General features: G+C 42.3%; 1 protein-coding gene across 1 annotated transcript in view; it reads right to left on the bottom strand.

Annotated features, from left to right (window-relative positions):
* Positions 1-16,136, bottom strand: part of LOC124273367 (cationic amino acid transporter 3-like) — a 52,871-nt gene that overhangs the window by 10,006 nt on the left and 26,729 nt on the right. Inside the window, exon 4 of the mRNA XM_046708607.1 lies at positions 5,123-5,318. Within this exon, the coding sequence (XP_046564563.1) occupies positions 5,123-5,318 (196 nt within the window). The remainder of the gene's footprint in view (positions 1-5,122; positions 5,319-16,136) is intronic.

Below are 16,136 nucleotides of genomic sequence, written 5' to 3'. Positions count from 1 at the left end.
GAGAAGTCTATATAGTATTGAGCTGCCATGTAAATTGTCGATGTTTTTGCGGAATACCTGAGAGAAATGGCATCATGTTGGGATCGAATTGAAGAGACAGTTTGGGCACTCGTGTGTTCAATCAGGGACGTTCTCGTTCACCTTTCCCTGTAATATTATATCCTTACACAACCCATGGGTGCTTCTATAGCCAGCCAACCTTCATATGTTATCGGTTCCTCGACTAAGCGATGGATAAATGCTGCAACTCCTACATTATTCACGTCAAGAATGAAGTCATGACATCAACAGAGCTGGTTAGTGGTCGCCAGCTGTGTCTGAATAGTCTGTGTGGAGAAGTGCTGCGAACATTAATTCGCTGATGCTGATTTTGATGATGATGATGATGATGGTTGTGGTGTGATGATGATGATGAAGATGATGTTGATGGTGGTGGGTATGATTATGTTGATTTTGAGGGTGATCATGATGCTGATTTTGATGGTGATGGTTCTAGTAGTGGTGATGATGATTACGATGATGTGGTGAGGATGATTTTGATGATGATGATTATGATGATGATGATGGTTGTGGTGTGGTGATGATGATGAAGATGATGTTGATGGTGGTGGGTATGATTATGTTGATTTTGAGGGTGATCATGATGCTGATTTTGATGGTGATGGTTCTAGTAGTGGTGATGATGATTACGATGATGTGGTGAGGATGATTTTGATGTTGTTTTTGATGATGCTGATGCTGGTTATGATGCTGGTGATGATGGTGCATTAAATGGTGATGATGATGAACTTTAGAAAATGGCCTCTAAGGCTATGCATTAATATGTTTAGCATATTTTGTGCAAAAATGTTGCATACATCTGAAAAGTTTCCGGACCATTTTGGCTAATGTCCTCCCTAGGGCGAACGGTGACCTAAACAAATCACGTACAGGCCATTTACATAAAACACAATGTAATCTAAAGCTTTAATATAGCGCGAAGTGAAACTGATGAAAAAGAGGACTCTCAGTGAGTTCTGATATTACTTTCATAATCGATTTGATTAAACGACGTTCCCGTGGGAAAAGCACGTATCAAAATGTCCTTGCGTCAGCATTATTTTCACCCTCGGTTTCTATATATGCTGTTGCATGGCAGTTAAATACTGATTACTGTCCTTACACACTGCGTGCCGTGTACACAGAAATCGCGAATCTATTCCGCTATAAACAAATTCATTAAAAAATAAACCCAATAAGCGGAAAAGATTAGCTCTAAATTCGTTTTAGCAATACCGAATTCTGCAGTAATTGTTCAAATTTGGTTGTAACACAATTGGTTTAAATAAATGAAATGAAAGTCGATTCTAATTAGTGGAAGCGGGGGAATCAACACGACATCTGAAATCGATGGCTAGCTACAGCGGTTCTTTAGCTGCTCTCTGAACTGGGCAAGAGGTCCTCGCGCCAGATGAACGCCTTGCTTAGCCCAATAGAGTCTTGGAATTGAAAGAGTGTTACATGCCATTAACGCGGTATTAAACTGGCGTTACTCAGATTGTAAATACATCAGAAGGAAAAAACGATTGTTACTTGAGCGAGTTACAACCGTGTTTTTAGTGTATTCGAAATTGCATTGATAGTCAACAGAGAAGCTATCTGTGATGCGCTGAAGAACATTAGATTTATGCTGCGGTATCGTGTTTAAATCGGTAACATTACCAATTGAAGAACCTTTCCAATTCCACTCAACAGAGCGATATAAGTAACCTAGCAGTCTTAATCACTTCTTGCTTTTAGCCACAGTAATAATGGCAGCATTTGAGTGGCGTTTTCATAGACGAAAACGTGCTTTAAGGGTCTAACTTGATAAACATTGCCGTGTGCTCCTGTGCTTACATCTTGCCTTGGTACTGTGTTCCTGTGCTAACATTAAGTCTTGGTTCTGTGATTCGGTGCTTACATCTAGGCTTGCTCCTGTGTTCCTGTGCTTACATCTAGCCTTGGTCCTGTGTTCCTGTGCTATCTAGCCTTGGTCCTGTGTTCCTGTGCTTACATCTAGCATTGGTCCTGTGCACTTGTGCTTACATTTAGCACTGGTCCTGTGTTCCTTTGCTTACATCTAGCCTTTGTCATGTGTTCCTCTGCTTACATCTAGACTAGGGGGTATGTTCCTATAATTACATCTAGCCTTGGCCCTGTGTTCCTGTGCTTATATCTTGCCATAGCCCTGTTCCTGTGCTTACATCTAGCCTTGGCCCGTGTTCCTCTGCTTACATCTAGCCTTAGTTCTTAGATCCTCTGTTTACATCTAGGGTTGGTCCTGTGTTCGCGGATAAAATTATTTTTGTATTTTCGTAAATTTCTAACGTACACCACCATTCGACTGATTACGTTATCTTGTACTTTGACTTCGCGAAACGAAGTTACAATGCAGTGACGTCATAGTCGGGTTATTTCATTCTAAGCATGCGAAATCAGTTTAGTTTGTATTTGATATCTTAAACTATGGTTGTGGTGATTGAAATCTGATTATCTGAATTGCTCGCGTCTTACCATTTATATCCCGGTGTATGGGCACAATTAAGCCACGCTCCCACCAGGAAATGTTTGCAGTATGTATTATGTATCGTTATGAAGTTATCAGGCCTAGACACATATCTCCCTCAGTCTCCGCACCTGTGGCTTTTAGTATACATTACGGCTTTAATCCTTCATACCATCACCAAACAAGTGTTGACACGTGTTCGAGTACTGGCCTGAATGATTGACACTGAACCTATATATATATATATATATATATTACTATGTTGCGGACAACAGTATTGATCATGTGATGTTTGTTACATACTGAACCTTTACATGCCTCAGGGATGATGCAACATGACAGGTATCAGAATATGGCTGCCCAAATGCTACATGTTTCTCAATCTGTCATCTGTAGATTGTAACAACAAACACATAACGTCATAATCGCTCTGGACGCTCAAGGGCAAGAACTCCTGCACAGAACAGATCAGACAGAATGATGGCTTTAAGAAATCGTGTGCAAACTGCCACTCAGATAAGGGACTGGTTGCAACAGATGGCATTTAAGTGCACGACCTCCATGTGGAATCCACAACTTTAAATATAAATTTGAGTCAGTTAGGCCTAGGACAAACGACGTTGGACTAATGCCATGTTTTCTGACGGATCCAGGTTCATTCTCAAAGTCCATGACAGAAGGAGTTTGCAGACCGGGGTTTTATCAGGGTTAACGTCGTACAGCATGATTGTTTTGGATACGTGTCCACAATGGTATGGGGATGTATCACAATGACTAGCCATCCTGCGCTGAACATTGTCCACGGCAGTCAGAGGTCAGTACTATCTGGACAAGGCGCTAGTCCCTGTGGCATTTACCGGTATGATGGACAACGTTTCATCAAGATGATAATAACTCATAGTGCCAGGTGTATAATCCAATTCCTCAAACAGCAAAACACCCATGTAATACCACGGTCGGCACTCCTTACTAATCTTTCCCAGCATTGAACCCGTCTTGCATGATATCCCTGTCAGAATCAAACCACTACTCTCAATCACTGGAACATACCTAGAATGACCATTTGTCATACCACTATACCTCCGGGCAAACCGAAATGTAGGAATATGTTGTAACTAGGTGATCCGTTGCGATCCGATAGAGGTTGTGCAGTTTTATCGTGTGAGTGGCTAGATGTTAGTACTCAATTTGACTGCAAGTTCTATTCTTTGCAAACTTTAGATGTTCTTTCACTGTTGAAAGAACGTGAACATGAACCCAACCTTTGATTACCATAAAAGCAGGTTTACGGAGCAGTATATGTAATTTCATGAACCAAGTAACAAATGGTACCCATATGGTATACGGAGGTTCTCCGAAATGTTAACTGTCTAAAAAAATGAGCACTTCTTTGGCTAGCCACAGAAGCTCTTGAGAATCGACAGGTGTGAAATTAAGTACCATGACAAATATAGACGCAGGGGAAGGCCTTTTACATCAATACATGGAGGGACAATCGAAAGATGTCTCTGTACCCATGAGCACGTATTCCAAAGGTCAGCCATCGGAATAAAATGACGATACTCTTAAAACTAAATCACAGGAACTGTGGCGGAATTGTACCTCCTCTTCCTGGGGATTACAGAGACAGGGCATTACTTACAGACCAGTACGCGCAAAACATCACCGTGTGAACTACAAACACGACTGTCTAATCTTCTCTTGGAGCGGGCACCGTGACATTGCAAGGTTTCGTGCAGCACATATCATTTAATAATGAAATACTCAAAGTCCGTGGTCTAGACTACCAGTTGTGCGACTTCCATTTTTGTGGAAGTCTGAGCGGGTTAGGCGTCTGACTTTGTGTGCTGGTGATTAGGTGCCTGATTCTGAGGGTGTTGGTTCGAATCCCGAATGGGACTTACATATGTAACCCAACAACAATACTAGAAAATGTACATTACTGAGAAAGAGTATTGCCCAATAAAACATTTGTTACATTTGACCACTTTCTAAATGGCATTTTGTATTCGAAATACTAGTGTGTTTTCTGTTATTGTTCAGACCGCTACCTCGAACGTGTTTAGGAACCATAGTTGAAGGGACCTATGTAATACTTTGATTATCCACCACCTAAATGATGAACAATATAAACATACCAAGATACCAGACTTTCACTTCGAGACAACCGCACCTTCAGCACATCAAAGTTCGACACAAAGGTATTTGCCCAAATCACGGCATAATACACTTATAGTTAGGTTGAATTAGACATGTGCAGGAATCAATTAAGGTTTAAGCGAATTTTTGTGTCAGCATAATCAACGCTAAAGTTAATTAACTGTATGTAAATACTGGTCCATCCGAGAAGATATTAAGAGTTAAAATGCATCAATATAGCAAAATGTGCCCCTATGTGAGGCGTGCCTGTTGGAACAACCAGCAACATGAAAGACGGGTTGTTCGTTATAAAGGCTGTAGGGAAAGGTTGGTGACTTCCTGAAGCCACCGTTATCAGTATTGTTTGTGACTGTCGCTAAAGACCGCCGAGCTAATTGCAACTTGTACATGTATTACTAGTATATTAAAAGAATGGTCAACTGGAATATGACGCACCTGTTGACGGTGTCGTTGAGCATGTAGTCGACGTATCCGCTCCAGGCTTTTGCTGCCACTGCTGCCCCCAGGACGTGTTCCAGGAGGAGGTTCCATCCTGTGATGAAGGCACACAGCTCGCCGAATGTGGAGTAGCTGTAGACGTAGGAGGACCCTGCCCGGGGGAAGCGCGCCGCCAGCTCTGCATGGCACACACCTGTAAGGAGACACGGAACCTTATACAGCCCTGAAGCCCTGTCAGACAACCCGGTGATTGTTATCATGAGCATCAATACATATGTTTGTTTGTTGTTTACCGTTGCACTCAGCAATATTCGATATATATCACGGGGATCTGTAAATATGCGAGTCGGTACAGTTGGCACAGTCAGACAACCGGTGATTGATGTCATGAGCATCAATATATATGTTTGTTGTTTAACGCCGCACTCAGCCATATTCCAGCCATATGGCGGCGATCTGTAAATAATCGAGTCTAGACCCGACAATCCAGCGATAAAAACAATGAGCATCGAACATTCATCGAACATGATATAAACTTTCGAGGTGACAAAGATCAACTAGGTCAGCGATCGTGACAACCCGATCCTGACCCTCTCATGACAGGGATGGGTTGCTGTAGACCAATTCCAACCCGTTTCTCCATTGCCTAGTCCCAGAGTCATGTCATGTCAAGCTCTGTTGGTTTGTTTGTTTAACGCCCAACGCACCAATATTCTAGCTATATGAAGGCGGTCTGCGAATCTTCGAGCCTGGACCAGACAATCCGTTTGGGAATACGATGACATGTATCAACCCAGTCAGACCAACCTGACCCATTAATCGACTTGTTAGACAAACATGAGTTTCTGAACACCAATTCTAGCCGTATGTGCCTGACTACGCAGACATAGTCGATATGCCATGTCATGTTTCTGTCAATTGAAATAATTCAATATAGTGTTACCTCGCTTTTTAACAATATTCCAGTAAATTTCAAAACCGAGGACACCAAAATAGTCTTGAATATACTAACAGTGACGGGAATCGAACCCGATAACCCTTGGCCTAATGTTCAAGTGGGATATAAAACAGGCTGTGCGCCGTGGTTATTGGATTCTGCATGTCATCAACCGATGCAGCCGAAAGCCACGATGCAGAAGCTGTTTGTGGAGATGCATTCCTATTCAGACCTCCATAAAGCTGGATTTCCGGGCCGACTGATGAAGACGTCTGTCAGATGACTGTTTGTCAGTTTGGGCAATGAAGTGTCGAGTTAGTTGTCGAGTATCGATTTAAAGTGATTCAGAGTATACATATCAGGTAGTCCACAACTAAATATGCATGTTGGTGAAATGGAACGTCATGCTATCAACAATGTTAGTGTATAGATCTCAGCCAACCAAAAAACATGTAGTGAAAGGCTCATCATGTGTGCTGAATATATTAATCGAAACTTAACATACCAAACTAATTAGCACATCAGCAAGAGTTACGACACTGGAACTACAAACATGACACGAGAACAACAGTCATTTCACGGGTACCACAGTCATGACGCGGGAACCACAGTCATGACACGGGAACCACAATCATGACACGGATACCACAGTCATGACATGGGAACCACAGTCATGACACGGGTACCACAGTCATGGCACGGGAACCACAGTCATGACACGGATACCACAGTCATGACACGGGTACCACAATTATGACACGGATACCACAGTCATGACACGGGAACCACAGTCATGACACGGGAACCACAATCATGACACGGATACCACAGTCATGACATAGGAACCACAGTCATGACACGGGTACCACAGTCATGACACGGATACCACAGTCATGACACGGGTACCACAAACATGACGCGGGAACCACAGTCATGACACGGGAACCACAATCATGACACGGATACCACAGTCATGGCACTGGAACCACAGTCATGTTACGGATACTACAGTCATGACGCGGGTACCACAGTCATGACACGGGAACCACAGTCATGACACGGATACCTCAGTCATGACACGGGAACCACAGTCATGACACGGGTACCACAGTCATGACACGGATACCACATTCGTGACACTGGAACCACAGTCATGACACGGGAACCACAGTCATGACACGGGAACCACAATCATGACACGGGAACCACATTCGTGACACTGGAACCACAGTCATGACACGGGAACCACAGTCATGACACGGGAACCACATTCGTGACACTGGAACCACAGTCATGACACGGGAACCACAAACATGACACGGGAACCACAGTCATGGCACGGGAACCACAGTCATGACACGGGAACCACAAACATGACACGAGAACCACAAACATGACACGGGAACCACAGTCATGGCACGGGAACCACAGTCATGGCACGGGAACCACAGTCATGACACGGGAACCACAGTCATGACACGGGAACCACAGTCATGGCACGGGAACAACAGTCATGACACGGGAACCACAGTCATGGCACGGGAACCACAGTCATGGCACGGGAACCACAGTCATGGCACGGGAACCACAAACATGACACGGGAACCACAGTCATGGCACGGGAACCACAGTCATGGCACGGGAACCACAGTCATGGCACGGGAACCACAGTCATGACACGGGAACCACAGTCATGACACGGGAACCGCAGTCATGACACGGGAACCACAGTCATGGCACGGGAACCACAGTCATGGCACGGGAACCACAGTCATGGCACGGGAACCACAAACATGACACGGGAACCGCAGTCATGGCACGGGAACCACAGTCATGGCACGGGAACCACAGTCATGACACGGGAACCACAGTCATGGCACGGGAGCCACAGTCAGCCATGGCCACAATGCCTGTATACCAGATATTGACCAACGTTAACTCAAAGGCTGATGTGAGAAATTTCTACCCTGCATCGTTACAAGACAGGTACTGCAAAGGGAAAAGATTGCGGGAGAAAAGACTGTCGCTCAGTATGTATTTGTGAAAAGCTGAGCAACATCCATCTCATCGGCCTTAGTCAATACGGCTGATACACCTGTGCGCTTGATTTCTTGTACAAAAATAGATTTAGGCTTCAAATTCAGGTAAACAATTAGAGATTAGTCAACCGACATGACTAATCCAGCAGTTGGGAAAAAAAAGTTTTTCATTATTCCTCGAGACGATACCAGAAGCTAGGTATTAAACCGGATAGTCTAAATCAATTCATGCCTTGAGAAACGTTCATGTCAGAATGACATGGCTCATCACAAGGTACAATGTATAACAAACAGCTCACGGAAGTGAAAGTTTATAGAAATTTTCTTGAAGGTAAATGTCAAGCATCGACCATTAGTGTCTGATCAAATACTGGGATGAGACGCTCTATAGTGAGTAAATAGTGTAAATGTGATCTCCTTCTGTTTATTGAATGTCAGTTTCGAGCAGATATGTAGTCACAAAGTAGTGGTCTCAGACTTGTACTAGTCAACACACGTTATGCAACAGAAAGTAAATAGAAACGGTTTCTGGAAACGATTGTCATCATGGATCAATATTCAGCGATAGTCAGTGTGTTAGTGAGTAGGGTGTTAGCAATATCACAGCAATATCACGACGGGGGGAATCAAAACCGGGTCTTCGGCGTGACGAGCGAACGCTTTAAACACTCGCCTACCACACTGTCCCATTCAATCGTATTTTACACCCAGGGACAGTCATTATTATGTCCGCCAGGGAGCGATCGCTGTGTGGTCTTATGCGTAGGGTGTTAGGGTGTTTGATGTTTTTCAAAAGAAACCCCCCAATGTTGTACAGTCAAACACCGCTGTGTCAACGTAAATACATCGTGATATCCGAGGTTCCACACATACGAAAATGTTGAAAACGGAATGACTTCTGAGCGTTTAACTCAAGGCAACCGAACGTTCGACACATCTAATGTTCGACAATCTAATGTTCGACACATCTAATGTTCGACACAATGGTACTTAATTGTATGTACAGGTATTCTTGGTATTTGAAGAACGCTGTTGATAAGATGAGAAAAATTGAAACAACAAAATTACTTACAGTGCCTCATAAATTGATTGGGTTGAAATACACAAAGTAATGACTGATTCACGTTTTTATTCCAGTCTGTCTGCGGTCTCAATTTGCCCCCACACAAACGACCTGATGCCTTTCAGGTCATACAGTATCATACAATATGTGCATCTTGGGGAGCAGTATCGATGAATTGGTGATGTGTGGGTTGTGCATAGAGCCCAGGTTACAAATCAGTTGAAGTAAAGCAACATTGGTCACGGAGACTCCGTGGATGGGTGACCGGGTTTGGCAGCTTCCTGAAAGTTTCTACGACAGTCCCACACCGAAACACGTGACACGTGTGGTCTCACCCAAGGCAAGTGAGTTTGACAAAACAGCCTCAGTTCACCCAGCAATAGATGGGTACCCGGTGGGATTAGTAATATGGCCACGAACCTTCTAGCGCCTCACATGCAGCTTGGCTTATCCGGGGTAATAAAGTCCGCCATGTTGTATGCGCTAAGAACGTACGTCGTGCAGTTCAACGCTATATATGCGGCCTTATGCTTATTATTAGAAGCTGGCTTAACTGCTGGATGTTGCAGTGGAAATACAGTCAGCTCGGGCAAAGTCCGAGACGCCCTGAGCTAGCCAAGTACCAATACCGATTCGGGACTCTCTGGCGAAGTCTGACATTAGCATCGCTTGTTTACGGTGTTACACTTATAAATTTGCTAACCCAAATGCTCGGCAGCCCAATCACCACGATTTAGTAACATGGGTGATCGATAAAGTAAGCTCCCGAAAACCGCTGAACATTGACCAGCATGTACATTTATCACATATAATCCTATTAGCCGGGATTAAACATTAGTGTATGCATATTAAGGGTGCATTGGTTATGCAATGTTTATACTTTCAATTTGCATCAGAGGATAATAAAATATTTCCTCTTAACTATTGGTGGTGTACTTCCGCAGGATCAGACACAAAGAGCGCCAGTGCCTAAAGTACAAGTCTGGGCCCTCATCGATCTGTCATATGATAAACAATAGAGCAAGAAATTTCCCTTTGAGATCAGAACCAATCTAGAAACTTGTGTCCGTGCAAAAGAGTCTCAAAGGGTCGATTCGAAACTTGGGTCATGGGTGACTTTCGCAGCCAATTGTAAATAGTATTGCTAGAAATTACTTACTGAAGAAAATTTATCGGGGGTCAAAAACTGCCATCACACACTCTCGTGACATTTCGCGCCTAGTGGTTCGGTCAATAAACGCGTTTTTCGCCGATTTCATTTTTTTTGCTGCTTATTTGATCTGAGATACAATTACCCCGCTAGATCACTTCTGACAAGGGGAAATGACTATTGATCTTCAAGAGATAGCATTATGGTGGCCCGAACGAGGACCAGCTACGGTGTGAACAAACCTTAAACAAACAACACACATCACGTGAAAAGAGAAAGACTGTTTCCGTTCTGATTTCTGACAGTGTTTCAAATCTAAGCACGTTTAGCAATAACTACGGCAAATTAGATCTCTCTTGTCAAATTTCTTTGTCCTCAGTGCCGTTGTAATCAACGTACCCTTGGTATGCTGTGAGTGCTGCTGTTCACGCTCACGTTCTTAGACAGCAATTGCATTCACGGGGTTCAAGCTTATTGATCTTCCTATGAAGATTAAAGAACTTTATAAATCTTAATTCGAAGGATGTACTATATTTGCAGAGTAGTCTTGTTGAGAGTATTAAGGCCTGTCCTTTCTTAACCGCCAACAACTGTTCGTGTACCGACTTGGATGGAGAAGAGGAAGACCAGCTTGAAAGAGATTCTCCCTGAGCGGTTTCTTTGCAGAATATTGTCACGAGGAGCTCCTCTCATGGTACAGCTATTACATCAACAGCAAAAACTCTTAAGTTATAATTATATTGCGTCTGCTTGAAAATATCAAAGGAAACCAGCCTCTGGAACCTCACTGCGAACAGGGAAGAAGATGGGAGTTTCAGTTGTTGTCCTTGCTACTGGAACAGGGTATCATTTGTATTGATGATGCCATTGTGTTTAAATTAATAATTGATTCCAAATTTGCTTTGATGGCTTTATCGTACATTTCAAGATAAACCTCCTGCAATTGTGCGAAAAGTTTCGTTATTCACAAATATTCGAAAGGGAGTGACGACATAGCGACTTCGTAATTCAATATTGTAACGTAATTTACTGCCTGTAACATGATTTGCTGTTTGGATAACTCATTACTTATTGCAACCTATGTATAATGTAAATGTATAACCCAAATGTATATGGAGGCCTTTTGAACAATAAACATCTTTGACTTTGACTTCCGGTTGATCAGTATTTGCTTGACACAGGTCACATGCAACATGTTATTGTCTCAAAGTTTATGAAATGATAAATATAAGGAATGCTCGATCAGAGGGACCGGAACAAATATTATATAACGAGAATTATTCTGCAGCGAAAATAGCTTCAAATTCGTTTAATTTCAGACGCAGAATCATCCCTTTAAATAATTTGGTTCGCTGTGTTCCTGATTGAAATATATTCTTACCTGGAAATTCTGAGACAATACACCACGTCTTCTCTGGCCATTAAATCGTAGTCAGATCAAAGAGAGATTCTGAATGAACATCAACTTGCCATGAAGAAACCGGAAGTATCGTGATGTACGGAAGTACATCAGTAATGCCGCTAAAGATTCCTCGAGTGAGGACCTGAACAGGTCATTCTTTCATCTACGTCTACGCCTTTGACTTATCTACTCACATTTCATACCAATAGCTTTGATTGAGTGCGACTATTAACTGTTCCATAGACAAAGGGTGCTGTGTTCAGAAATAAATAAATGTATTGCCTGGCATAACTGATCAACGATCAGTTCAGTCATATGCAGTATAACTGAAAACATTTTGTTTGTTTTTTTCGTTTTCGAAATACACAGCTTGAGTCGTGTATTAATCGAATTAGAGACTTCAAAGACACATATCTGCCTCTGTCCTTTAAACGTTAATAATCCTAGCCCATGAGCAAGCGTTGAAACTCAATTGAGCATTGCGCGGACATGAACATGGGTTTGCAATGTAGTTAGTGGAAACAATACTTTCGATTTGTCAGGCAAACAAATCTAAACTTGGACCGCCCGGGATGCAATCGACGTGGACCGCCAACAGATCAATTACAGCTTTAAGCGAGAGTGGTCAACATCGATTGAAAATCCGGTGGGATCTTGCTAGGTGTTTGACAGAGCGATTTTCATGTCCGGCCGGCGGCGGAGCCATACAGTCCCTGATTTACAACAGATGTTCATGATCTCAGTTTGTTCTAATCACACTTCAGTATTCATCAAGGTTTTCTTATGTGATGAAGGATATTATCTTACTCCCAACATTACCCCGCTAGGCAGGAATGGCTACGCAGAGGCGACTTAAAATTGGAAACTTCATTTTGCTCTCTGAACAAAAGCTGAAAAAAATCTGTACAAAGAGTCTTCGTATAGGAAACCTTTATATCTATCTATCTATCTAACTATCCATCCATCCATCCTCCCATCTATCTATCCATCAGTCTGTCTGCCTGTCTTTCTAACTATCGAGAGAGAGAGAGAGAGAGAGAGAGAGAGAGAGAGAGAGAGAGAGAGAGAGAGAGAGAGAGAGAGAGAGAGAGAGAGAGAGAGAGAGAGACTGTTCTTTACTGAGAAAGTGTAATTACATTAGATCACTTTCTATTAGACATTGTGGATTCAAGGGTAATGTGTATTGATATTCACATATATCACGGCGTGACGTGAAAGGAAGGCCCTCAGCGTTGCAGCCGGGATACACAATCACAGGAAGTAGCAGACCCTTAGGCGACATGTTTACCAGTAACTAAATCTGTACATGGATTAACAGAAGTCATTTTCGGTGTCAGTTTAGTTAACAGCTACTCTCTTAAATAACTAAGCGAACGTCGAATGATGTACAAAATAATCGTTTGAAAAACTCCCACCATCGACCGTCTTATGTTGGTTCCCATCTGTACAGAGGCAAGAAACAACGAAAAACAGAACTGTCTTGGCGCTCATTTCTAACCGAGAACCGCAGAGGAAACGTAAACAATCGATCTTAGACGATGCGACTCTCTGAGGACGAAAAAAAGAGATTCCGAATCACAAGGAAGCTGTTAAATACACTAAAAAGCGGCTTACAACACTCGCGAGGAAAAGAGCAACACTCTTCTACATGTAACTGTCGTCTCACGCCATCTTTCACTGTCTACAGTCCACTGATTACCTTCTGCAGAACGCCTTGGCTCCTCTCGCGGCCTGAGTCAAATACAACCTCGACGAAAACGAGAAAAGTCGAGATTTAATCAATACGAAAGTGCGGCTCAACAACGTTAGATATGCCGAGCAAAATGTCAAGGGGCAGACGTATTAGCTTCTTATTCTTCACGAAAACGTAACCAATTTCAAACCACCATATCGACCTTGACACCGTATCATAGGTAACAGGATGTGGAAACACACTGAAGGGTTAGATCAACATCTACGTTATTTATTAGTAATAGCCTAAACACTTATAACAAAATGGACAAGCAGAATGAAACATTGCCGGTATTACTTCAACATATACACATGGGCTTTGGAAGGTAAACGTAGTTTACGAACAAATATTCTCAGGAAATTGAAGTGTGTGTACAGTTTATTTGTGTACAAATGTAACAATAAATCTGTACATATTTATCTTTTACACTGCAAACAGTTGATTCAGTAGATAAACTGAGCAGTAGGTTAGTGTTAGAGCCTACCATAACTATAGAACTGTGAAGAATGAATTGAAGCCCGTTCCAAACAACAATGTTTGTGGGGGAAACAAACAGCTTGGCGCAGTAGGACATATCTATAGATGACAAAACTTATTTCCATTACCATAAGAAGTAATGTCTTCTCAAAGAAGATTCCATTTTACTAGTCCGAATTTATCATAAAAATACGTTACGAATCAATTTAAAATAAGTAAGTGGAATGACAGCTATTTCTCGACAGACATTACATAATGAAGTTTCGGCCAGATAAACAATGACAGATGTCACATATTGTAGCAATCCCACACCCAGTCATATCACATATTGTAGCAATCCCACACTCAGTCATATCACATATTGTAGCAATCCCATACTCAGCCATATCACATATTGTAGCAATCCCACACTCAGCCATGTCACATATTGTAGCAAATCCAACACTCAGCCATGTCACATATTGTAGCAATCGAACACTCAGCCATGTCACAAACTGTAGATATCCCATACTCAGCCATGTCACATATTGTAGCAATCCCACACTCAGCCATGTCACATATTGTAGCAATCCTACACTCAGCCATGTCACAAACTGTAGATATCTGACACTCAGCCATGTCACACATTATAGCAAATCCAAAACTCAGCCATGTCACATATTGTAACAATCCAACACTCAGCCATGTCACAAACTGTAGATATCTGACACTCAGCCATGTCACATATTGTAGCAATCCAACACTCAGCAATGTCACACATTATAGCAAATCCAACACTCAGCCATGTCACACATTATAGCAAATCCAACACTCAGCCATGTCACAAACTGTAGATATCTCACACTTAGCCATGTCACAAACTGTAGATATCTCACACTTAGCGATGTCACTCATTATAGCAAATCCAACACTTAGCCATGCCACACATTATAGCAAATCCAACACTCAGCCATGTCACAAACTGTAGATATCTCACACTAAGCCATGTCACACATTATAGCAAATCCAACACTTAGCCATGTCACACATTATAGCAAATCCAACACTTAGCCATGTCACACATTATAGCAAATCCAACACTCAGCCATGTCACAAACTGTAGATATGTCACACTTAGCCATGTCACACATTATAGCAAATCCAACACTTAGCCATGTCACACATTATAGCAAATCCAACACTCAGCCATGTCACAAACTGTAGATATCTCACACTTAGCCATGTCACACAATATAGCAAATCCAACACTTAGCCATGTCACACATTATAGCAAATCCAACACTCAGCCATGTCACAAACTGTAGATATGTCACACTTAGCCATGTCACACAATATAGAAAATCCAACACTTAGCCATGTCACACATTATAACAAATCCCACACTCAGCCATATCAAACATTATAGCAATTCCAGCACTCAGCTATGTCACATATTGTAGCAATCCAACACTTAGCCAAGTCACACATTTTAGCAAATCCAACACTCAGCCATGTCACATATTGTAGATATCTAACACTTAGCCATGTCACACATTATAGCAAATCCAACACTAGGCCATGTCACATATTGTAGGAATCCCACACTCAGCCATGTCACAAACTGTAGATATCTCACACTTAGCCATGTCACACATTATAGCAAATCCCACACTCAGCCATGTCACAAACTGTAGATATCTCACACTCAGCCATGTCACACATTATAGCAAATCCAACACTAAGCCATGTCACATATTGTGGCAATCCCATACTCAGCCATGTCACAAACTGTAGATATCTCACACTCAGCCATGTCACTCATTATAGCAAATTCAACACTTAGCCATGTCACATATTGTAGCAATCCCACGCTCAGCCATGTCACAAACTGTAGATATCTCACACTTAGCTATGTCACATATTGTAGCAATCCAAAAATAAGCCATGTCACATATTGTAGCAATCCCGCACTGAGCCATGTCACAAACTGTAGATATCTCACACTCAGCCATGTCACATATTGTAGCAATCCCACGCTCAGCAATGTCACAAACTGTAGATATCTCACACTTAGCAATCACATATTGTAGCAATCCAACACTTAGCCACATCACATATTGTAGCAATCCCACGCTCAGCCATGTCACAAACTGTAGATATCTCACACTTAGCCATGTCACACATTATAGCAAATCCAACACTCAGCCATGTCACATATTGTAGCAATCCCAT

Source organism: Haliotis rubra, unplaced genomic scaffold, assembly GCF_003918875.1.
Source record: "Haliotis rubra isolate DU_JTF1 unplaced genomic scaffold, ASM391887v1 Scf18, whole genome shotgun sequence".
Taxonomy (NCBI): Eukaryota; Metazoa; Mollusca; class Gastropoda; order Lepetellida; family Haliotidae; genus Haliotis; species Haliotis rubra.
This window is presented reverse-complemented; position numbering and strand designations above follow the sequence as displayed.